This window comes from Mus musculus, chromosome 8 (genome assembly GCF_000001635.26).
Source record: "Mus musculus strain C57BL/6J chromosome 8, GRCm38.p6 C57BL/6J".
NCBI classification, from domain to species: domain Eukaryota; kingdom Metazoa; phylum Chordata; class Mammalia; order Rodentia; family Muridae; genus Mus; species Mus musculus.
In genome coordinates this window covers 83,165,131-83,188,824 of record NC_000074.6, presented here as the reverse complement: position 1 = coordinate 83,188,824, position 23,694 = coordinate 83,165,131, and the positions used below count along the sequence as shown (strand labels likewise).

Here is a 23,694-nt window from a genome sequence, read left to right as displayed (position 1 = left end):
TAATCACAACCTGAATGTTAGTAACCAGTCATGGGGTGGTCATTCTGATGATCTAAAATAAACCTGTATTGAGGTTACTTTATTATTAACATGGTAAAAATAAAAATATCAAAAATCTAAAATTCATAAAGCTGAGGATGTGGCTCAGTGGGTTCAGATCCTCAGCCACACATAGAAGCAAAGCATGGGGACATAAATGTCTATTCTCAGAGCTGAAGGCATGATGATCCTGTAAGCTTACTGACTGACCAGACAGGCTAGCCGAAATGACAAGCTCAAAGTTCAGAGAGTGACCCTGTCTCAAAAACTAAGGTGACAGGCTTGGAAGATGACTCAGTTGGTAAGGGTGCTGACTGCAAGAAAGAGTAGAAGGAACTGAGTTTGAATCCCAACTCTTAAAAAGCTAGGCATGGCTGGAGTTATCTGTGACCCTGGGCCACTGGGGCAGAGACAAACAGGCAGGTCACTGGGGTCGAGTCTAGCTCCAGGTTCACTTAGAGAGTCTATCTCGATGGGATACCTCAGAGAGCAACAGAGCAGAGCAACGATTCCCATCCTTTTGTCTCCATGTGCAGATATGTGAGCATGCACCCTGCATGTATGTGAACATGCATGCCTGCACATACACAAACATGATCACCATACATAGTCCCATACAGATATATAAAAATATACATAAGGTGTAGAACAATAGAAGACACCGACATCCACCTCTGAGTTTCACAGATGCACACACAGTAAGCACAGTCACATAAGCACACACACATGTACACACCACACACACATACAACACAAACACACTGGAAAAAAATTGCTGGGAGTTTGAGACTAATCTGTGTGTCAGGACCTAGTATGTAAAACTGGCTCCTAAGTAGCTGGCTATAACTGGTTTATAAGGATATGCGCACCTCCATTCACTGCCCCAAAGGAGGCTTTCCCCATGGACCTGATTTTCTAGTCCCCGAGAGCTCAGACTCTGGCTCCTGAGTTGACCTTTCCCTGGCATCCATTGCAGCCCATAGCTGGAGGTAGCGAGCGTGGGGCAGGCAGTATCCCTGTGGCCCACTCCTCAACTCTCAAATCCTTGCCTGGCACAGATGAAGCTACCCATGATGGGAGGGCCTGTAGGCAACCCATGATGGCATCGTCTCAATTTTGAACAATTAACAATCTCCTCACGGGGCACATATTTCAGTGTGCGCTTCAAAACCTCTCACTACGCCTTAACAAAGCCCGAGACACTGATGCCAGTATCCAACAGCTGCAGTCCTGATGAATCCAGTCTCTCCAGCATAGACGATGCATATAATTTTGGATCCTCAGTGAATATCATGTGATAAGCATGCAACATCTGTCTGCCTATGAGTAAATGGATACATGAATGGCTGAGTGATGAATTGGTCAAAATGCAAAATTAGTGCCTATTAAAGTAATTCATGGTGGTGGGTTCTATCTGAGGACTTGGCCTGTCTGTCTCCAACATCTTTAATCTTTAATTGTACTGAAGCAAGATTACCTTTTCCTAATTAAAACCTTTCTCTATAGAACGTGTTTTGCTTGTTCGTTTGTTTGTTTTTAAGCCTTTTGTCTAAGCTAGGCATGTGGCACACCTATAGTTTCAGCACCTGGGGACCAAGATGAAGAGTTCAAGGACAGCCTGGGACAGAGGCTAGACCTTGTCACAATAAAAAAATAAATTAAATTTAAAAGTATGTAAAGGGGAGATGTGGGTTCAGTGTTTCTCTCAGTGACAACGCTCTCGTCCAGCTCACAAAAGCCTCTGGGGAAAAAAAAATAAAAGCAATAACAGAACAGGAAAACAAAAATCTAGTTTCTGGACGGGCAAGATGGCTCAGTGGCTTCTGATCATGCAAAGGACCTGAGTTCGGCTCCCAACACCCACATCAAGTGGCTCAAAACCATGTGTTTATGCCAACTTCAGGAAGCTCTGATGCCTCTGGCCTCTTTGGGCACCTGTACTCCTGTGAACACACCCATATAATATACATAATTGATAACGGAACATTTATTTTAAAGTTTGATTTCCATGCAGTTATTTTAAAGCTTTTTTTTTTTTTTTTAATTGCAAAGGATTTGACGTGTGACCCAAGGAGTGATTTTGGTATCTGGCCTATTGCCAAGGCAAAAGCTAAAGCGAGAAGTTCCCATTAGCCTGAAAGCTAACAGGAATGTAAACGCTGTTCTAGCAAAGGCAGTGTGCACGGTAAGGGCACTGGCTGCAGACCTCACACATTCCTTAGACTGTGCTCAACATCACCAGAAATGCTGGCCACAGTTCAACTGAGAGAAGAAACACCCTTCTCTCTTGTTCAAGCAACGCTCCCACTGTATAGAGAAATTACTTACATTACCTTAAAGAGGGGTGTGCGTGCTAACAAAGCTTTTAATTAGTTAATTTCCAACAGATATTTGAGAAAATATAGAAATGCACTTCCTGTTATAAAATTACATAGACTGTAAATCCATTTCTAGTGGTTCTGGGGAATGTGGGAGATCTTTCTTTTTTTTTTTTTTTTTTTTTTCCATTTTTTATTAGGTATTTCGCTCATTTATATTTGCAATGCTATACCAAAAGTCCCCCATAGCCACCCACCCCCTCTCCCCTACCCACCCACTCCCCTTTTATGGCCCTGGCGTTCCCCTGTACTGGGGCATATAAAGTTTGCGTGTCCAATGGGCCTCTCTTTCCAGTGATGGCCGACTAGGCCATCTTTTGATGCATATGCAGCTAGAGTCAAGAGCTCCGGGGTACTGGTTAGTTCATAATGTTGTTCCACCTATAGGGTTGCAGATCCCTTTAGCTTCTTTGGTACTTTCTCTAGCTCCTTCATTGGGGGCCATGTGATCCATCCAATAGCCGACTGTGAGCATCCACTTCTATGTTTGCTAGGCCCAGGCATACTCTGACAAGAGACAGCTATATCAGGGTCCTTTCAGCATAATCTTGCTAGTGTATGCAATGGTGTCAGCATTTGGAAGCTGATTATGGGATGGATCCCCGGATATGGTAGTGTCTACATGGTCCATCCTTTTATCTCAACTCCAAACTTTGTCTCTGTAACTCCTTCCAAGGGTGTTTTGCTTGTATGTGGGAGATCTTTCCGGGAAGGGATCCGGTTCCTTTTCTATCCTTAACTCTTCCTGTTCTGGGATTTTACCTACTGTGTAACCTCATCACTACAGAACTGCTTAATTGGTTAATCTGCCTCACAGCCCACATTTCACATTTCACGTAACAACAGAATAAAGGCGACTGACTGGGCTTTGAAATGCAAACTTCCCCTGGAAACAATGTGGGGAAGAGGTGGTTAGCTAACATGGGTAGAGTCAATCTCCTCACCAGGCTCTTGGTTTTCAAAATAGAATAAAGAATACGGATGCAAAAGTACTGCCTTCCTCTGTAGATTCTCCATGGCTCTGCTGTCACTCAGGATCAGCAAGCACTGTGTGTGTGCTTGAAGGGATACCATGACCAGTATACCAATACTCTCTGCTGTCTCCGTGGGCCCAAGGCCAGAAGTATTAGGAAATGGTAGAGGTGCTTACCCACATATGGATGGATTACAGCTCGTAAGCAGAAAAAAAAGCTTAACCCATGGGCTAGTTAGTTCTCCATCTCTATGACAAAACGCCTGGAAAATCAGATTATGAGAAGACACCTGGGAAGTTAGTGTCTAAGGAGGGAGGGTTCATCGTGGGTCACAGCTGAAGATGGTCAGTGTGTTTTGCTCATCCTGGTTGCCTTTGAACTTCGGCTGACACAGCCCTTCTTGGTCAAGAGTGTGGGAGATGAAAACTCCTCCCTTCACAGAGGCAGGAAAGGAGGTAGAGGGGAAGATAGACAGAGACAGAGAGACTGAGAGACCTAGACCAGATCCCAGTACACCCTTTCAAGGGCACGCCTCCGCTGACCTAACTTCCTTCACTAGGTGCTGCTTCTTTTCTGAAGATCGTTATAACGAATCAATTAAGCCTGTATGCAGTGCTTGATCACATTTACCGCTTCACGGCTCTTTTCCTTACTCGCTGACCTTTTTTATTTTTTGGTTTTTCGAGACAGTTTCTCTGTGTAGCCCTGGCTGTCCTGGAACTCACTCTGTAGACCAGGCTAACCTCGAACTCAGAAATCTGCCTGACTCTGCCTCCCGAGTGCTGGGATTAAAGGCGTGCACCACCATGCCCGGCTCTGACCCTTTTTCTAAATAAACCTACTTTTATGTCTGTTGATTCGTTATTCTTGATATTTTGTTTTGTTTGTTGGTCTCTGTGTGTGAACCAATGATTTTAATTTGGATGACTAAAACTAGAGAGCATGGTAGGTCCCACTTTTTAAAACCCAGTGACATAGGCTGGCAAGGAAGCCTTTAGCACATAGGCCTTTGGGGGACTTTAACTGCAAGCCTTAGCAACCCTCATTTTTTTCCTCCCCAGAAATTCACAGAGCTTTAGCCTACTCTCTCAAGACACTGAAAAGCTTTTGTTTGATACAATTGCTAGACCCAGGAACCCACCCGAGCAGCTTTTTCTCATTGGTCTGCACTGAGGCCTTAAGGCCTCTACTTACACAGCCTGGTGTGTGTAGATGGAGACTCTTTAGATTAAAGGTACCTGGCGAGAAGAAGCCATTCACCTTCAAGCAAGACAAATGGAGTATCACTTAAAACGTCCTATGGCAGCCTGACATGAGGCTGGTGGCAATGTCCATGAGACATCAAGAAAGGAACATCTATACACCAAAGGCACAATGCACAAAACAGGGCACGGGGATATCTGAACACCAGAGAAAGCAGATATGAGTCACAGATACTCCTCTGCCCCAACGAGGATCAATGAAGACAGACCTTCCTATGTAAACCTGAGGTCTGCTTAGGACATCCTTGGAGCCTCTCTATTCTAAGCAACCAGTCCAACAGTGCTGGCTTGCCATTGATGAACTCAGTTTAAATGATGTCTGCCTTTTATACAGGGATCTGGTACGTGGACTCGTGTGCGCTCTCTCCTTCCCCCACCTCTCTGATTACACACACGGTTATTATGGTCATGGAGCCCTTGGCACCAGCTTTGAGGCTCTGCAGATCCAGGGGTGGGGAGAATAGGGTGGATGAGGACTCTGGGTAGATTCTCTAGGCTCACAGAACAATCACCGTCAGCATTCACTGGCTGAGACACTACAGACTCTGTCCCATCCCATACTACACAGGGATAACAGTTATTACAAACTGCCGCCTTTCTTGCTGAATGAACACTTGGGCTAAAATCCTGTGCAACCGCATAGTGACAAGAATAAACACACCCAAAAACCCAAAAGTCCTCTGGAGTCCTTCAGAGCACTCTGACTCACAACTCGGAGATCACAAAAAATCCCTATAGTTACTCCTTTCCCCTCTCCCTGTATTGTCTCAAACAGCTGGAACCTCTTCATATCCCACCTTACCTGACTCACTAGCTCTGCTTCCAGCTTCCGCTTCTAAGGGACAAGGGACACAACAATATCCAGAGCTGTGACTGCACTTCCTGCTTGCTGTTCTTTCTTTCTCTGTAACTCCTCACAGTCAGGAGTAGGTTCCCAGCACTTTGCATTTATAAATGTAAACAACTCTAGCGTATAGGCCCTCTTAAGTTGTCTTTTGTCAAATGAAGAGCTGGAAGCTGGGACACTGAGCGTTCTCCTCCAGTCCTAAGCTGGTCCACTTCTCTGAGCACTGTATGCATTCATGGAGCTACCTGGACAGACGTCAGGCGGCAGTGAAATCTACGCTGGAACCTCTTGGGTGTCTGCACTGCCTGCTGGCACAATTCAGCAAGGAGGCCAGGGCTGGACTTGCGGCTGCAGCTCCAAAGCCATAATCACCAGACTGCTGTCCCCTGAGGCAATGCCAGCAGAAACTATAATTTCAGCAGAACCCTGATAAGCATATGAATAATGTATATGATGTAATGGGCTTTGAGTTATTAGAGGGAAATGGGGTTAGGACAGATAGATTAGACCTTAATATTTGCAGCTGACTTCCAGGACACAAGTCTTCATGGGCAGTTGCCTGTCCTTGTCAAAGGCCCATCACAGGCTTTCTTTGGAGAGAAAGCTGAACACTAACTATCTTTGTACTGCTGCAGACATGCTTGTATTGGAAGATATGTCGTCCCTGAGTGGTAAGACACTAAGGTATCTATCTCAGCCTACTGTAAGACTTTGGAGAAATCAGGACACCTTTACCAATTAGGACACTTCCTGTTCACTTCTGCTCCTCCAGGCCTAAATAAAGCCTGTTCTGTTCTCATTAAGGCCTGACTTAATTACCTAAAATAAAATCAGGACTTAGTGCAGTACCATCAGTTACACTATACCAGTCAAAACATCATCCAACCAGCTCTGTGAATTATGCATCACAGTGGCACTGTGAATGACAGCCACCTCCATTGGACATGGACTCACACTTAACCTGGTCCTGATCAGTCCTCATTATCGTCTTACAGAGCAGTTTCTACTTAGCATCTCATATTCTTAGAGACTAAAAGCACTGCTCAGAATAGAAGCATACTTCTGTAGTCGAAAGCTAAACATTTACCTAAGGTGGAATAATTCAAGCTCATGCGGTCATTCGAAACATTTGAGGGCAGGAGTCTTGCTGTGTAGTAAAAAAAAATATTCCTAAGCATTTAACATTTTATCAAACTGATGTTTACAAAGCACCCCCTCTCCTCTCCTAATCTCCCCACTCCTGTTCTCCTTCAAACAATTATTTGATTTTTAAATGCCAGGAGTTAATAACACCCAGGTACTAATCCTTCCTTTACTTATTGGCTGTCAAGACCAAACCTGCCCAGGAAAAACAAGTCTTTCCAGAAAAATCTCTAGAGGGAGATATTTTCTGGGGAGGACTGAACTTCGATGATGCCTATTCATTTCAGAAACGACCTTATGAAATGAGTCTGTGCAATATTAGCTTCTTACTGCCTGTGTTTACACACTCATTTTCCTAAAGCCATCTCGTCCTGCCTGCACCTATCCAGGTGAGACAAAGTCTCCAGATTACAGCTGGTGGCTTTCTCTCCATTTCCATACTTGACAAGGCACTCAGAATGCCAAGGAACACAGTATGTCGAACGGGTGCCTGGAATTGTCTGTGCCTTCTGTTTAGTTCTATGTGTGACTTAGAGATCATGCTTTATACTCTGCAAAGACAGACCCAATAGTCCCTCTGCTTTGTGAGATTAAGAACAAAGGCCAGGACATTTACCATGAGAGCCAATGCTTTCCTGTCTCCTTTTCTTCCCTTCTGCCCTCTACCTTCCTTCGGGACCTAGTGAAAGTCTGCCACTGATGAGCAAGGCCGCTCCATTTGCACACTGACCACGCTGGCTCCGTGATGTCACAGAGCTTAGTGGAATTTGGAAGAGGGACTATGAAGGGATGTGGAAATAGAAGATGCACTGCTAAGACAGATGCTTGATTCTGACACCGTTTTCAACAAGACTGGTGCTTTTTTTACTCCTTTCAAAGATGGGTGTCCTCTACAAGGCTGTCTACTTTCCTAAGCTTTTGTTCCCCTGAAGGTGTGTGTGTGTTGGAGGTGGGGTGCTGTATATGTGGATGCATATGTCTGTGTGCTCCCAGAGGCCAGAGAAAAATACTATCTCCACTCTGTGTAAGCACTATGGGACCTCTAAAACAAAGGTCTAGTTCATGAGAGTAAGGAATAAGAAAAGATGCTTCCTCAAGGACTTTATAATAGTCAGTGCTCAAAATACTGTACAGAAAGTTGACCATAAGCATCAGAACAGTAAAGACCCAGTGGCCTTTACAGGAGTACCTGCTCAAGTGTACTCAGCTAAAACATGGGATTATAAACAGTCCCTGTGACAAACTAAAAGACCAGCAAACGAGGGTGCAAGGTGTGAGATTTTTTGGTCACCAACAGTTTTTTTTTTAACTTAATTTAACTTGTGTGTGTGTGTGTGTGTGTGTGTGTGTGTGTGTGTGTGTGTGTGTGTGTATGCACGTGTGCACGCATGGGTATGTGCACATGTGTGCAGATGCCCTAGGAGGCCAGAAGAGAATGTTGGATTCCTTGAAGGTGAAGTTACAGGAGGTTGTGAGCCACCTTATGTGGGAATAGGAGTTGAACTTGCAGCTATGAAGTATATCAAGAGTTCTTACCTGCTGAGCCATTTCTCCAGAACCTTCAACCAATGTTTTTATTGGCCCTAAGGAAGGGGAAGGGATCCCAAGCCATTATAAATATGTCCACGAAGCACACAAGCAGAGGTCCTGAAATGTGAAGATGTCATGGACAGGTCATGTGGGCAAATACCCACTCTGCAACTGAGATGACAGTGAGCAGATTATAGAGCTCTGAGAAGGATGGTCTGTAGGCTTATTACTTTATAAAAACAAAACAGCATGACACCCTATGGGGATGGTTCAGGATCCTCTGTCAAGTGGGCTGAGGAAAGGGGAAAATGTATTTAGCCAGGGAGTAGGGAGGGGAAGGAGGCTGTCTTAGGTAAAGGCCAGAGGGCAAGTCTTCCTAAGATGACAGGTTACAACTCAGACCTACTTGAGAAGCTGGAGGTAGTCTGGTTGCAAGCACAGACTCACAAGGGGATCTGCTGTTCTTTCTCCAGAGGACTAACCTCCAAAAACTTTAAGTAGGGAATGTGGGCCTTCAGCACAGGCTGCCTTGTAGAGCCACACAAGTCACAGAGATGTAACTCACAGACAGTCACTAGTCAATAACAACTGTACGAGGTAAGGTGCAGCATCTCTTAACCAGTCTCCTAATTTGCATACTCAAGGCTTCACCTTTGAGGCCTGAACTGGCTTAGCCCCCTTGCTGGCCTTCCCAGGCTCCGACCCCACTCCTTTTTCCTCTCCCTGTTTAGCCTCTTCCCTTCTGATATCAGTCAAAGCTAAGCACACAAACTCAACGGATGCTTGCTGCTAGCACATACTTTTTCTGAGCACTTAGCTTCCTTACTGGTCACAGAAGGAATATCAAACCTCTTGGGTTGTTACAATTTTGAAATTAGTGGATCTATGGAAAGATCTCAGCAGAAGGCCAGACCCACAGGACTTATATAAATGTTATATCCTCCTCCCTTAAGCTTCTGTAAGAGTAGTTAAAAAATAGCGATACAATCATAGACTAATGAAAACAGACAGCTACAGTAACAGTGTTAAATTTTAGCTTTAGATGACTTAGATGCAAAGATTTATTACAAAGATGCTTCTAGAAATGTGTTTTACATTTTTCATTATACGATCGACAAGTAAGTAAATGTGCTAAAGTGTAGAGTGTCAGACTGAAGTGAACTCATGATTTTCCCCTTATGTTTTAGTCACAGAGTTCACAAGTAAGTCTACTAATTTATAATAATGAATAATATATGCAAATATAATATAATTAACATAATTATATACACATATGATATGAATGAAAATATAAATAATAAATATATCTTATATATTTATGTATAATAGAGACAATAAATGCTAGAATGATAAATAAAGTAAAGTAATATGTAAAATGTATAAAGATATAACATGAATAGTATATAAAAACAAAATAATTCACCTAAATGTTGTATAATAGATAATATAAATAATATAATAATTAATAGTTAATATAATAAAAGCACTTTTATGAAAGATTACCTTTGCTACTAGATTAGTGGATCTTTCCATAGATCCACTAAATTTCTTTCCAAATTTTGAAGTTCATACAATTTCTTTTATTAGGAAGTGCTAAGGTCAAGTGTGGTAATGCTTCCTACAATTCTAATGCTCAGAGGGCTGAGGCAGGGAGAGTCCAGCTGAGATGTGGGTAAAGGCGCTGACCAAAAAGTTCAGTCCCCAAGTTCTACAAAGTGGAAGGAGAGAACAGATTTCCTCAAGTTGTCCTCTGATTGCCAAGTGTGCATGGTGACGCACGTGCACATGAGTGCACACACACATTCAACACACCTTCATACACACACTTACACATACACAGTTACACACACGCACTACATATACCAAATGCAATTGAAGAATATTACACAAGAGTTCAGAACAAGCCTGGGCTTAAGTTTTGCTGTCACTAAACATCACAGAATGCCGATGGGGTGGAGGAGAACCAGATAAGCAGAGCTCACGTTTCCTGTCTGAAGTGTAAACAGAGATCAATCCTTGAGCTGCATTGACCTTCAGTCAAGCAAACTCCTGCCCAGCGAGTCCCAGAATGCTGAGACTGGGAAAGCAAAGCAAAGCAAAGTGTGCCCCAGTTTACATTTCCCAGGCCGGTGTCACGCCAAGGACTAGTCACCTGTCTGTGCCCCCAAGCCAAAGTCAGAAGAGTCGATTTCACTCAAATGGAAGTTTCTCAGCACAGGCTGCAGTGGAGATTTAAGAGAAACCAGTGGCTCTGAGAATTAACTTGGCTTCAAACAAACCAGCGGGGGGCGGGAGTGTCACACAGGACAGAGGCAAAGAAACATAAAACAAGAAACTCAAAGCTGTCTTCAAAGCTATGCGGTCACCAAGCCCTCTGGGAAAGAGGACACAGAGAAGAGCAAAGAGAAAGGGGCAAAGGGAAGTCGTGGCCTCAGCTAAGGATTAATCTAACAATGGCTTTGAAGTCTGGCAACTTCTCTGCAAATTCACTACGAGATTGAATTAACTATGCTTGCTGTAAGACAATGCTAGCCATTTCCCCACAACAGGAAGCACATACATGCGCATAGACCGTCACTGGGCTAGCCTTTACCTCATTATAATAGTAAGGATCACACCACAGGCAGAGGATGTACCATCATAATGAGGCACACTATGAATGAAGAACCATGACAGAGGGGGACAGGGCTCATGCCCACATCCAGTCACACTGGGAAACAGCTTTCTCTCATTGAAGTCAGCCTGAAATTCTCTCTCCCTTGTGCTCTCACACAGTAAAGGGTCTGGTCCCTGCGGTTCTGTGCCTCTGACTCAACTGAGAGTCAGGAGCCACTGGGTCACTAGCAGATCTGCTGAGTGGACTTCCATAGCTCTGAAAAGATGTGTAAAATGACCTAAGGGAAAACTGAAATGCCATTAAAGCGAGCCAGAGGTTGGGGCAACATCGGGCCACTGTAGGCAGTGACTGGGCTGTCCTCTGTGCCTGACAGGAAGGGAAAAATCGGATTAACAACTTCCAGAGTCCCCTGTTTCAGCTACAGTGAGAGATGAGGGAGGAGACTGGCGGATTTGAGGTCCTCTGTCTCCCACCCAGTCCTCCCCCTGGGTCATCCGTATCCAAAGGGATTCAGGGGATCGGTCCTGTGAAAGGGAGAAAGGGAGGAAAAGAGGAGAGGAGAGCCACTGAGGACTGCTTACTGACAGAGCTGCTGAAATGTGCACAGAAGATGGGGTGGGGGTGGGGGAGTGAGACGGGGGGGGGGGCAGGGTGGTGGTGGTAAGAAAAAGAAGTGGAAGCAGAGAAAGTGGAATGAGGTAAGTAGAAACAATGATGTCTCAGGGTCTTACCTCTCTGCAAAGCCTATATATATCTGCCATAACTGTGAAACTGCCTTAATGTCACACAGAGAGACATTTACTTTAACAGACTGCTTTAAAAGAACACCCCCATCTGCATCTTCCATTTCATCCCCATCTGTCTCCCCCCCCCGTCTGTCTCTCCCCCTCCACCCCTATCTGTCCCCCCTTCCCCATCTGTCATTCCCCCTTCCACCTCCATCTACCTCTCCCCCTCTCCACCACAATCTGTCTCTCCCCCTTCCACCCCATATGTCTCTCCCTCTTTACCCCTATCTATCGCCCCCACCTTATCTGCCTTTTCCCCTTCCATACCCATCTGCCTCTCTCCCCTCCAACTTCCATCTGTCTCTTCCCCACTCCATCCCATCTGTCTCTTCCCCCTCTACTCCCATCTGTCTCTTCCCCCCCCCATCTCCCCTCCTCCCCCCAGCTGCAGAGTTCTTCCTTCACTAACACACTGGTGAAGTACAACAACCACTCCTCCATAAGCACCTGATAACACAGACCAGGGGAGAAAGACAATGGGCTAGCAGCCATAAAGGCTCCTTTTACAAATTTATTGCTACACTCAATCCATATCAAGAGTACATCCTATCAGTGGGGTTTGCTGCAGCATGCCCAACACTCATATGCTATACTTTGGCCCCATTTTTCCCAACCATCCTTCCCATGTTTCCTCTACTTCTGATCTTCCTGGTCCCCTCCCTGTCCCGAGTGTCCCTCTACTACTTTCAAATCATCTGATTTCCACACATGATGGATGAAAGCAAACCCGGTGTACTCATCTTTCTGTATCTGAGTTATTTTGCTTAACACAACGACCTACAGCTCAATTCATTTTCCTGCAAATGACAAGACTTTCATTCTTCTCTCTACTAATATTCCATTGTGTCTGTGTGCCATGTTTTCCTTGCCCATTCATCTGACGATGGGCACCTAAGCTGGTTCTAGTGCTTGGCTATTCTGAGTAGGTCTATGCTCAGCATAGGTGGGCAGATATCTGCTGAATCCTGACTCCATTGCTTACAAATACATCCAGCTGTGCACACACAGCTGGGTCACACAGCTAGGGATGCTTTTTATACTTCCTTATAATGTCCCTGACACTGTCTGAAGCAAGTGCTAAAAGGCTAGTTAGCCGCATGGCAGACAAACCAGCAAAATCTAAACTCTCACAGGAAGAGAAACGTTGCAAAGCACATTGGACACAGCAAGAGAAACATGTTGTCTGCTTCATAAAGAAAATGCAAAAACAAAAAACAAAACAAAACAAAAAAAACGAGTGGGGAAAGTTGTGCCAAGATGAACATATGAAGAAAGGCAGCGGGGGGAGACAGACTGGAAGGCTTCAGGAAACGAACGGCGCATGCTCAGGCACATGCTCAGGCCAGCAGAGAAAGACGGGGCTTCCCTTGCAGACAGAGCTTGCATCAGAAAAGCCCGCTAAAAGAACGCAGGAGCAGGTGCCATGAAAGTGGCTATCAAGGGCTGGACACCTCCTGGCACGCGTGTTGGGGTTCCCCTCAGCTCACCAGCCCATCCATTCTCAGGAAAGCTTTTTCTTTACTAATAACTTTCTGTTTCTGACTTGACTGTGTGTCTGTGGTCCAGGCCTTTGCTGTAGGATAGAAGAACCTATCTACTTCATCGGAGACTTACATCTGGCCCTAGATGAACCTCCCAGCTCCAAATCCTTGACGTGTATACATATGTGGGAACCCTGACCTCTTTAGCATGGGTCCTGTCTGTACCAACCAGGCTGGACAGAGCATGCAGTGTTCTGGCACAGGGAGTCTGTCAGCCTCTCAAATTCCTCATAGATCCACAGGGAAGTTGCCACTGCTTGTCTCTTGACTAGATTTTTAGGTAAGTTTGAAAGCACCTAAGTGGTGTCAAAAATCCTGCCAAATCCTCTACAAATTATACCCATTTGTTCACACTGCCTCTTTGAGGCAGATGTGCACGGTGACCACGGTGAGAACAGCATCGGGAAGAGATAACAGACTAAGCAAAGGAGATCTGCTCAGGGCAAAGACTGTCTCTAGTAGCACTTAACTCGGCATGAAATTTTTATGAGCCAAGAGTCACATAGCCAGGGACTATTACATAAAGAAGTCATGAAATCATTAAGTTCCATTAGGACTTAACACATAATTGAACTGATATACACAAGTATAAATGTATGCATATATGTGAATAGTATGTGTATACACGCTATATAAATGTTTAAGGGAAAAAAACTATGAATTGCTGTGTTCTTTAATGGCAACTTTACCTACAACCACATCTTATAGGAACAGGAATCACACTTTGATTTTGGGCAATTGACAACCTGCCATTCTCTCTGGTGAAGTTGCTAATGCTAACTCACCAGCAATCTAAGAAGCTCCTAAAGGTACAGGTGAAACCTTAGAATCCGTTTTTTCTTTTTTTTTTTTCCTAGAAAAGCCCAGGGCTGTTTTTAGATTCTCAAACACAGTGGTTGTAACATGGAAATTAGATCAGCATATACCCTATGCATTAGTCTTGCAGTGACTGTAAAGTAAATGTAAACTCACACAGCCTCCACTATCAGCTGTGGGGTAGAGAACAAGCCCTTCAGACTCTCTGAGCCTTGGTTTCCTTTTCTAGAAAGCAAAGGGTATAGTGTCTGGTGCATATGTGACATAAAGTAATTTGTACCAATACCCAATTCTGAGAATAGCCATACAAACTGGACAAAATGCACCTTAAAATAGCAAAAACTTCAGAGACCAATTACATCACCCAAGGAAAAGAAAGACAGGTGGGGGGTGGGCAGTGGTGGCCCACACCTTTAATCTCAGCACTCTACCTGAGATAGAGGCTGGCAGATCTCTGAGTTCGAGGCCAGTCTAATCTACAAAGTAGATTTCAGGACAGCCAGGGCTACAAAGAGACCTATCTGGAAAAACAAAACAACAAAGCAAAAAACAAAACATAAAAAAGAAAGGAAGCAAGTCTGTTGAGTAAACTATGTATGGGGGCTGGGCAGGGTCAGGTGGACAATAGCAAAAAAACCCAAAAAAACAAAAAACAAAAACTCAACTTTGTTTGGCAGGCCAGGCCAGGCGGTGCTGACGACTAGCTTTTAATAAAACTATGGGCAGATAGGCAGATGGGCAGACAGACACAGGAGTCGTTACCAAGAAAGAAGGGAGAGGATTCCTGGTCACTCTGGAAATGACGAAGGTGTTAAGAGCGCATAACCTAATGACAGCAGCTGCCAACAAAATCACCAACGTGGAAGCTGGATTTCAAATTGTTATCAATACCTAAATTTAAAGCAACTTTGATTTATAACAATAACAACAGCAAAATTCTCTAATAAACAAAATGATCAGGACTGAGTTTCCAGCATCCGGCACCCACACAGTGTCTCACAACCATCTGTAACTCTAGTTTCATGGGCTCTGACACCCTCTTCTGCCCTCTGCAGTCACTGAATGCATATGGTACACAGACAGACAGACAGGTAAAACACTCATACACAGAAAATAAAGAAAAATCTTTAAAACTAGAAGTGTAATTATCAAAAAAATGAAATGACAAAGCCTAAATGAGAACTGAGAACAGCAGGGGAACAGGCACAGAGGGCCGCAGGCAGCAGGGGTGAAAAGGGCTCTCAGAAGAGCAAGGCATGCTCAATAATATTAAAAACCAAGTGTGAGAACTGTGGTATATGCAAATTATAAAAATAAACCAAATGGACTTTCCAGAGTTAATGTCCTTAAAAGGAGATTAAACACAGCAAGAGAAACCAAGAACTGGAACATAGATCAGAAGAAAATAGATAAAACATATCAAATCAGCCAGGCGTGTTAGCGCACGCCTTTAATCCCAGCACTCGGGAGGCAGAGGCAGGTGGATTTCTGAGTTCGAGGCCAGCCTAGTCTACAAAGTGAGTTCCAGGACAGCCAGGGCTACATAGAGAAATCCTGTCTCGAAAAACAAAACAAAACAGAACAGAACAGAACAGAACAAAACAAAACAAAACAAAACAAAACAAACAAACCAAAACAAAATAAACATGTAAAAAATCACTCTCTGGTATAAATAAGAGACAGTAAGATGGTCAGACGTATATCTATTTGAGTGGCAAAGAGAGATGGAGAAGTAGGAGATATACACAGACAGTGGTGGGTGAGGGGTGTTGGTTGGATAAACAGATGAAACAGTATATAAAGAATATATAAAGAAACTATACTATGCCCAAAGGGTGGTGCCTTTAAAAAAAAACAAACAAGAAAACCACCAATCTTGATTATAGAAAAACAAAACAAAACAAAAACAAGCAGAAAAAGTAAAAAAGAAATGTAAGCAGGAGGTGAAAACATGCCATAGGGACAACAAAGTGACAGCGTCTGAGGGACAGTTAGCGCGCTTTCCAAGAGAAACAACTCACAGAAGACAATGAATATCTAGAACACACTAAAGTCTGCCTGCAAACTCGGGAAGTCCCATTAGCGTGCTCCCAGAGAGAGGAGAGGGTACTTTGGAGGAAATAAAAAGATGGTTTTATAATAAGGACCAAAGATAGAAGAACATTAAATAAACAAATGGTAAATGTGGGTGATTATAACTGAATATGTAAAAATGGCTTAGCTCCAGTTCCAGGGAGTCTGATGCCCTCTTCTGACCTCGTGGGCTCTGAGCACACATGTGGCACACATAAACACATGCAGATAGAACACTCAAAAACACAAAATAAAATTGTTTTTAAATAACAGTGATTATACACTCTTGAGATGAAAATATACTAATTAAAATGAGTTATAAAAATTTGAGGACTGGGGGCAAAGAAGAATCCTAGGATAATATATTTTCTAGGATATAACACACACACACACACACACACACACACACACACAGATTAAAAGAAGAAAAAGCATGCCTACCAAGCCAGATGGAGTGGTCCAGACCCATAATTTCAGTACCCGGGGCTAAGTGGGAAGATCTCAAGTTCAAAAACCCCAATAAAAAGTTTAAACCAGGGCCACTGAGGTGGCTCAGTGGATAAAGCACTTGTCACTCAAGCCTGACAACTTGAGTCTGATCTCCAGTTATCCTCTGATCTCTACATATGCACTGTGGCATGTATCCTCCACCACCACCCCACTCCATACACACATACACACACGCACACACACACAGAGGTGGGGGAGAGAGAGGAGAGAGAGAGCAAGCACTGGGGGGGGGTTCATATACACAATGATAATAATAAAATTTAAAGTTAAAAAACAAAATGTATAAGCTGGGCAGTGGTGGCACACGCTTTAAATCCCAGCACTCGGGAGGCAGAAGCAGGTGGATTTCTGAGTTCGAGGCCAGCCTAGTCTACAAAGTGAGTTCCAGGACAGCCAGGGCTATACAGAGAAACCCTGTCTCAAAAAAACAAAATAAAACAAAAAAAAAAAAAAAAAAAAAACAAAACAAAAAAATGTGTGTGTGTGTGTGTGTGTGTGTGTGTGTGTGTGTGTGTGTGTGTGTGCGCGCGCGCGCACGCGCACTACCAGCATACACTGCTAAGTCAAAAGTTGTTTTGTAATTTCCCTTTGTTTTTCCACTAAAAGAATACTGGATTACACATAGAAGTTGTAGCTTAAAGACCTTTTAACAAACATAACCTTAAGTAAAGAGTAGCTCGGCCAGGCTGTTGTGGCGCACACCTTTAATCCCAGCAATAGGGAGGCAGAGGCAAGCAGATCTCTGCAATTCAAGGCTAGCCTGGTCTACACAGTGAGTTCCAGGACAGCCAGGGCCACACAGAGAAACCTTGTCTTGAAAAAACAACAAACAAACAACAACAACAACTCTCACATCCCGCCACAGGGCAGTGGAGATAAAAAACAGAAAGTAGCCAATAGCATTTAGTAAAATAGTATGCTTATGCTCAAGACATGTGTGCCCTGACTGCACAAGCCGGCGAAAGCAAAGGCTTCCACATGCATAGGAAAAGGAACATTTGCTATTGCTAAGAAACAAGCCCCAAACACAAGATCATGTCAAAGCAAGCGGTCAGTTTGGTGTTGATTCTGATCCCAGGAGCAGGGAGGCTCAAGCTGAAGTATTGCCATGAGTTCAAGGTCAGCTTGGGCTGCACAGTGAGTACCAGGCCAGCCAGCTACATAGGAAAATCTCACAAAATTAAATTTACACGGAAAAAGCAGGGCTCAGAGGGCTAAAGTTGCTTACTCTGCAAGCCTAACAACCTAAACTCAATGCAGTTGAATCAGTCCCCAGAGCCCAGATGAGAAGAGTTCATAACTGCAAGGCTCCTGCAGCTCAGTGAAGGAAACGTCTCCCTCAGAAGCTCGGGTCAGTCAGCCTCCAGCGAGAAGCAGAGCAAAATCAGAAACAAAGGAGAGTCCTGCACGGCTTTCCCACCACCTGTAGCTCTTGTTGACCTGCCTGTTCACCTCATGAGTGAAGCGTCTGCCTGGCAGTGGGCCATGAACTGAGGGGTCTCTGTGTAGAGTAGAAGCTTCCTGTGCCTCCGGTTGCCAGGAGACAGCCTGTGCAGTTAAATGGACCTAGATTTTGTTTTGCACTAAAGTTTCTGTGACTTAATAAAGTTCTGTTAACCAACAAAAAAAAAAAAAAAAAAAAAAAGAAACAAAGGAGAGCAAGAAAACCAACTCCCAACAAGCGATTCTCTGACCTCCACTCACATGGTGGCACACGCTCATGTAACACACACACACACACACACACACACACACACACACACACACACAATGATAAATTTTAAGAAAGTAAAATTTCAAAAGGTAACATAACCACTAAGAAAATAAACCGTTATAACTGTCATAGAGAAGACTTAGGCAAGTCAGAAGACACAGGTGAGTTTCTTAAAATGAGTGAAGAACTCAACTTGCTAAGAGATTGCTGCAGTTACGAGTGTACAAATACATCTACTAACACCACCTCAGGACACACAAAAGAGAAAGGTGAGGGAGGAGGGGTCAAAGCTGTGCCTACAATGGGCACTCATACAAGCTCTCTGTGGGTACAGAATTCAACTTTATTTCTGATTATTTAAATGTCTTTCTTATTTATGTATTTATTTATGTATTTATTTATGTATTTATTTATGTATGTATTTATGTATGTATGTATTTATTTATTTAGAGACAGGCTTTCCCTGCCTGGCCTTAAACTCAGATCTGCCTGCCTCTGCCTCCCAAGTTGCTGGGATTCAAGGATGGCATTAAAGGTGTGCACCCCAACCCTCCCAGCCAGACTATGGTTTTAAAAGAAGGTAAGCTATGACATACTTGATCACTGAAGATACCAAACCTGACCAAGTGAAAAGCAGAAATGGCTTGCTCAGCAGCGTAGGCTTCATGCCCTTCTCAGAGTATGCCAATGCAGGAAGCATTCCCCACCAGTAGAGGGGGCTGTTTTTTCCTGTGGTGAATTTAAATTAATTCTAAAATATTATCAGTGTGAAAGTCAAAGGATGGTCAATAAGTTCCTAAAGAACAAGAAGTGAGGGAGTGTGCGTTCTACTTGATCTACTCTTATGAAAATACATTGTGGTATTTGTAGAAAATTTACTAACAGAGAGGGCAAAGCCCTGACTAAGCACACATATTTGGACTCTTGCTTTGTAATAAAAGCAGACCCCTGGGGTAGTGAGAGTACAATGAGCTTCTGGTAAATTATGCCAGATTAGGCATGCACACACACTCTTCTTAAGTAAGACTTGTCTTCTGCATCAGGTGATATGCAAAAATTAAACCCCAGTGAATGTTAGACATAAACTTGAAAGTTAAAGCTACAGAGTCTGTGGAAAATATTATCGATGATTACATTTTATCTTCTAGAAGGAGAAGAATAAGTTACTGGCCACCACAAAAGCCTTAATGTAAATAAAGAGGAATCTACAAAGGAATTGAATGTTAAAATGAAAAACCTGTTCTCATTAAGGAACTGAAAAAGCAAACAAGAAAATGGAGATCCTACTTAGACTCATGTCTAGAACTTTTAGTAGTCTCTACACGTTAGTAAGAAAAGGACAAGGCAACTCAGTTGAAAAAGGCTAAATGTTTCAGCAACCATGTCACAAAGTATTTCAAGATGGCCAATGAGTATGTAAGAATGTAATCGCTTTATCAGTTAGAAAAACTCAGCCACTCAGTATCACTAAAAACCAGAGAGAGAATGTGGCCACTGGTGCCATGAAGCAGCTACAAGTTGCAGAATCAGCCTTCAGGGACCCCAATGCGCCAGCCACCGAGGTTTCACCAGCAATGTAACTAATAGACAAGCAGATGATGAGCTGATGCTAGTACACTCATAAAGGGGTTTACACAAAGTAAACAGCCACAAGCAACAGTGTTTATAAATACCAAACAACACAGAGAACAATCTATGATTCCATATCATCCCTTTCTGAAAAAAGCAAAAGAAAAAAAAAGGAAAATATGAGAGACCTAAAAATATCATGGTTTAGGTCTATGTTCTTTGTTGGAAAAAACAAAACAAAACAAACAAACAAACAAACAAACAGAAGAAAAGCAGGATGTGTTGACCAAAAAGCATTGAGACAGCTTTTAGCTTTAAGGGCAGGTAAGAGTGTCAAATGAGGCTCGGCTGGGTGTTGGTACTAGTCCCCTCTTTTTGTCCTGGTGTGGGTTTGCAAAATTTTCACTTACTGGTAAATTCTTGGATTCTGCACCTTATTTTGTGCAATTTTATTTAAAAATACTTTAAATTTTTCAGTTAAAACTTCTTAAATAAGTATGTCAAATGCATGTATCACCTCACCAAAAGCTTTATCAATAACTATGGATTCACCTTTAATCTTAGCACTCAGGAAGCAGAAGTAGACAGATCCCTGAGCTCAAGGCCAGCCAGATAGATCTACAGGTGAATTCCAGGACACCCTGGGCTACACAGAGAAACCCTGCCTTAAAAAACAAAAGAAAACAAAAGCAAGCAAGCAAACCTGTGCATAGCATCTCCAGTGGAGACTAGCTGGGAGGACAGAGGAGGCAGGGCACGTCCATCCTTCTTTCTGGCAGGAGGCGGCTTCTTCCAGGATGGACCACCTCCTCCCTGGCTCCAGCGTGATTTGCTCTGGTGAAGTCACTGCTTTGTGTCTTTCAGGTCTAATTCACTGACAGACTTTCTTGCTTTGACTCAGCTAACCAACCCAGCCTCTGTCTTCCTAAGTGCTCAGTAAAGCCTCATCATTTGATGAAAGCTGAACTCTGCTTTTTGGCTGGTACCCTGCACACTAATAACTTTAAATGGCTTTATGATTTTTTTTTTGTCATCTCTCTTCTACTAAGCTGCAAGCATCATGACACTGACACTGCCAATAAACACTTGTTAATGATCTCACAATTTATGAATGAACCCCACTTTACTACATTGGAGACATAGTACAACTAACTACTTCCAAGATGCTCCTGCTAGGTTTGAGAAAGTACCGATGTACCAGACCAGGCATATCACCACCGTTGGTGAGAAGCAGCATTTGTTGGCAGGAATAGCCATACGCTCCAAGATCATTTCAATTGTTCCAGAAACAGCATCTACAAAAGCATCTAAAACATAGAATTTTTATCTTTGCAGACTAAGTCAATGACAGATTCTAAGTGGACAAGATGAGATGCCAATGGACTCCCAAACTGGAATTCTAAATATCAGACTACAATCAGAAGGTTAAGAAGATATACCTAGCCCCCTGACTAATTTTCACACCCTAGTGCAAGTGACTGGGAAAGATGAATACTTAGTGCATGATACAGAAACTCAAACTCAACATTTATTCATGTTTGTTGTCCTAGGCACATCCCCCAAACTACAATGTAAGTAACACATTAAAATACACAGTTCAAGACCATCTACAAAATGAACTGGAACATTCTGAGGCTGCTAGTCAGGATTCTGAGACTGCTAGCCAGGATTTTCACAACAAGATCTGCAACTCTACAGATTTTTCTATATCACTGTTTTTGTTTGTTTGTTTGTTGTTTTGTTTTGTTTTGTTTTGTTTTGTTTTAAGGTGTAAAGAACATCAGGTCACCTACAAGCCATTGCTTGCGTTAGCCAAATATTTCAAACATAAGCACGCTAGCATATGCTGTACTGGAAAACATCTGAATTTTAATGTGAAAAAAAGCAGTTTATAAACATCACAGTTATGTCTTCACCTCATCAAGAACTATCCTCTCACAGCGGGCACTGTGGGAGCAATTTACCTAACACTCAAACTCTGGGAAATGCGGTCCCAACCCCGAAGATGTCAGCAGTCCATCCCATGTCTGCAGTCTCTCTCCTAGTAAACCATCTACTTATGTCTTTCACTGACTTTGGCTATAATAAATATTCTAGTACATGAAGGAAGGCCCACTATCTCTAGCACTGAAAGTCAGTATTACCTGTAACCTCCCCCTATGCAAAACAGCTAGTTAATATGGAAATAACCGGGTTATAAGAGAGAAAGATTGCTAATAATCTTGGTAACATTTTGTTGAAGGAGTTTGAGAACTAACTGAACTAGTTAAAATGCAGTTATACAGCGAATTCTTTTTATGACCAGAACCAAATAACTTGCTTTGTTTTATGTCAGATCTCATGCAACAAAAGAATTCCATTTTCCTTATTCATTCTCATAGGTCATGTAGGAAGTGACCACATCAGCCTCTTGACAGATTGCTTCCCTGGTAACAAAAGGGTATTTTATACCTAATTGCCCATAAAGACAGCTGAGTCCAAGCTAAGCATCTTCCATCTCTCTTCTCAATACATTCAGCAGTATGTTAAAGGGGGGTAGGGAGAGTATGCAACCCGGCGTTCGATTCTTAATAATTCACTCATTGCTAATTTCATCTTAACCCACTATGGGTCACCCAGAACTCAAAGACCCCATCGCCCGACAGGGTCAGGAAAGAGGCGTTTCTCTCCTAGTCTGGGGGAAAATAAAATCACAACTCGAGACACCTTCCAGGCCCCCAGACAGGGCCGGCAAAAGGCCCAGCCCCGGAGACCGGGCGGCGTCCCGGGTGTCCGCAGCCAGAGCCCCGGGCGGAGCCTCCCGCAGTGCCCGTTCTTACCCGCCAATCCGCCGCCGCCACCCCCGTCGCCCCCGTGGCCCTTCCTTCGTTGCAGAATGAAGTAGGGGTTGGCTCTCTCGGTGATCCACAGCGCGTTGGCCAGCAGTACCTCCTCCGGATTCACCCACATGGTCCTGGTGGCCGCGGGCAGTCGCACAAAGAGGCCCGCACACTGGCGCGCTCTCCCGGGCACACGCGCGCCCTCCCGCCCGTGGGTGCGGGGCCGCGACGGCCTTCAGCAGGCTGCGGCCCGCGGCTCCCGGCCCGCGACAAAGACCCAGCGGGCAGCCGGGAACGACGACGGGGATCGGGACCCAGCAAGTAGCATCCTCCCTACGGCTCCTCGCTCGCCAAGTGCACAGCCTCGCAGCCCGGCCCTGCCCACCGCAGGGCGAGCAAGCGTCGGGGCTCGGTCTCAGGGCGCGGCGGTGTTCAAGGGCGAGCTTGTGCGGGAATCCGAGCCCCCAGGGCGCCGTGATCACCAGCTGCCGAGCCCGAGATCACCGCTCGTGGACACTGCGCGTCGGGGCAACGAGCTGGAAGGACGCTCCCGGCGCTGGGAATGAATGACGACAGCGCGGCTCAGTCGCCGCGAGCCCGGGTGACCGCGGGTGGCTTCTCGCGAGCCCGGTAGGGACTGTGTGCGGAGCGCAGGGCCCCACGCCCATCCCAGCAGGGAGGAAGCTGCCCCGCTCCCAGAGCCTGCGTGTGGCGTGTGTATTCAAGGCTGACGCTCGGCGGGACAGCGCCACCCCTGCCCCGGAAACGTGTGTTCCCAGGTTCCAGACCTGGCTCTAGAGCCAGGAGTCCAAGGTGGACGCAGCCAATGGTTGGTAATGTTTTTGTTTCCTGCATCCCTGGATCAAGTCACGCGCTAAACTTGTCACCACCGGTGGCCACTCCCCTTCCATTCCTTTGTAATTAAAGTGGCCCAGCTAAATGCATTACATCACTTCTTTCCTTGACCTACAGGGCGTAAGCTATAGAGAAGTTGGAAACAGACCAAAAGCTTAAACCAACTAATTCTCCCCACAGCTGTTCCTATATTGGGCATTAGGAGCTTTGAGGGACACT

The 23,694-nt window shown here is 44.3% G+C and overlaps 1 protein-coding gene across 2 annotated transcripts in view; it reads right to left on the bottom strand.

Annotated features, from left to right (window-relative positions):
• Tbc1d9 (TBC1 domain family, member 9) overlaps window positions 1-23,473 on the bottom strand; it is a 107,589-nt gene extending 84,116 nt beyond the window's left edge. For both annotated transcript variants that reach the window (NM_001111304.1, NM_027758.4), the window contains exon 1: window positions 22,621-23,473. In NM_001111304.1, coding sequence (NP_001104774.1) covers window positions 22,621-22,750 — 130 coding nt within the window. In that variant the 5' untranslated portion in view covers window positions 22,751-23,473. The remainder of the gene's footprint in view (window positions 1-22,620) is intronic.
• Between the last annotated feature and the right edge of the window lie 221 nt (window positions 23,474-23,694).